This window comes from Diaphorina citri, unplaced genomic scaffold (assembly GCF_000475195.1).
Source record: "Diaphorina citri unplaced genomic scaffold, Diaci psyllid genome assembly version 1.1 scaffold9351, whole genome shotgun sequence".
NCBI lineage: Eukaryota > Metazoa > Arthropoda > Insecta > Hemiptera > Psyllidae > Diaphorina > Diaphorina citri.
The window spans coordinates 1-1,071 of record NW_007386725.1 but is presented as its reverse complement, the minus strand read 5'-3'; the positions used below and the strand labels follow the sequence as shown (position 1 = coordinate 1,071).

Genomic DNA, 1,071 nt, shown 5'->3' with positions numbered 1-1,071 from the left:
CCAAATTTCCTCACGCTATATCAATAGCGAAGGTTGAGTGCGAAGGGCATCCCACTCGGAAAATTTTGTTTAGCCAAAACCAGTTGGCCTCAAAGCGATCACTCTAAAGCTGATTGAGAGGCCGACGACAAACGCCGACCCCATCTGAACATGGGAAAAGGCAAAGAAGAAGAGAAGAAGAGTAGGTAAATGAAAGACTTGTAATACTGTGATACCCACAAAGTTGTGAGAAAGCTCTCTGCTTTACTACAAAGATACCATGATTTAATAGAATATATCTTGTTTATACTGCTGGGATCAGACTGAAGTGTCCCTTTACCCCACAGTCTAAATAAGGTCTTATGGTATTTTATTGGAAATACAGTTTTACCTGAAAGTTGAGTGAGTAGAATATTTTACAGCTGACAACCAGGGAGTTGTAGATCACTTTCAGAGCTGTAGGGTTGTCCTTGTGTTCCCCCACTAGGTTGATGGTAGCCTGGAAAAATAAAGTTGTCAGTAATGTCTTTTTTTTTACTTGCTAACTGCTTGTTACTGGTGTCAATTTTTTAATTGCAGGAGGTACTTACTGAATTCAATTAGAACATAGGTTTGGTTTCACCAACCTTTTTATCCCCTACCAACCTGGTAGTTCAACAGCCCTATTAAGCCTATACAAATCAAATGAAACTCAGCAGGCTGTTAGCTTGACAGGCCTTCTGGGGACTCAAAAAACAGGTCTTCTAGGGACTTAAAAAAATCTATAGGTAGAGGTTATTGAATGGAGCAGTTGCAAATGGGTAAAAATTATAAATAAATGGTCGATTCCTATGTAAAAAGTTGGAAAATATACAAATCTGAGGTCAAAACTCCGAAAAAATAACTGTAAAAGGTTGAAAATTCAATTTTTATTTTCCATTCTAATGAAAGAGTTCAAATATGTGTAGTCAGCTAAACCCATTTCTTTAGGCGGTAATTGAGGTTACAATGACACTGGCTGCACTGGCTTAGCTAAAAAAAAAAGCTTCCTGCGTAACGTGTATCAATGATGTGAGGCAAGCGGCCTAGAAAACTCAGACAGTAGTTTAAAGA

The 1,071-nt window shown here is 38.3% G+C and overlaps 1 protein-coding gene across 1 annotated transcript in view; it reads right to left on the bottom strand.

Moving 5' to 3' along the window:
- The window catches only part of LOC103522573 (exportin-2-like), a gene marked incomplete at both ends in the record, with an annotated part of 1,465 nt that extends 987 nt beyond the window's left edge, over nt 1-478 (bottom strand). Inside the window, one exon of the mRNA XM_008487674.1 lies at nt 400-478. Coding sequence (XP_008485896.1) covers nt 400-478 — 79 coding nt within the window. The remainder of the gene's footprint in view (nt 1-399) is intronic.
- Between the last annotated feature and the right edge of the window lie 593 nt (nt 479-1,071).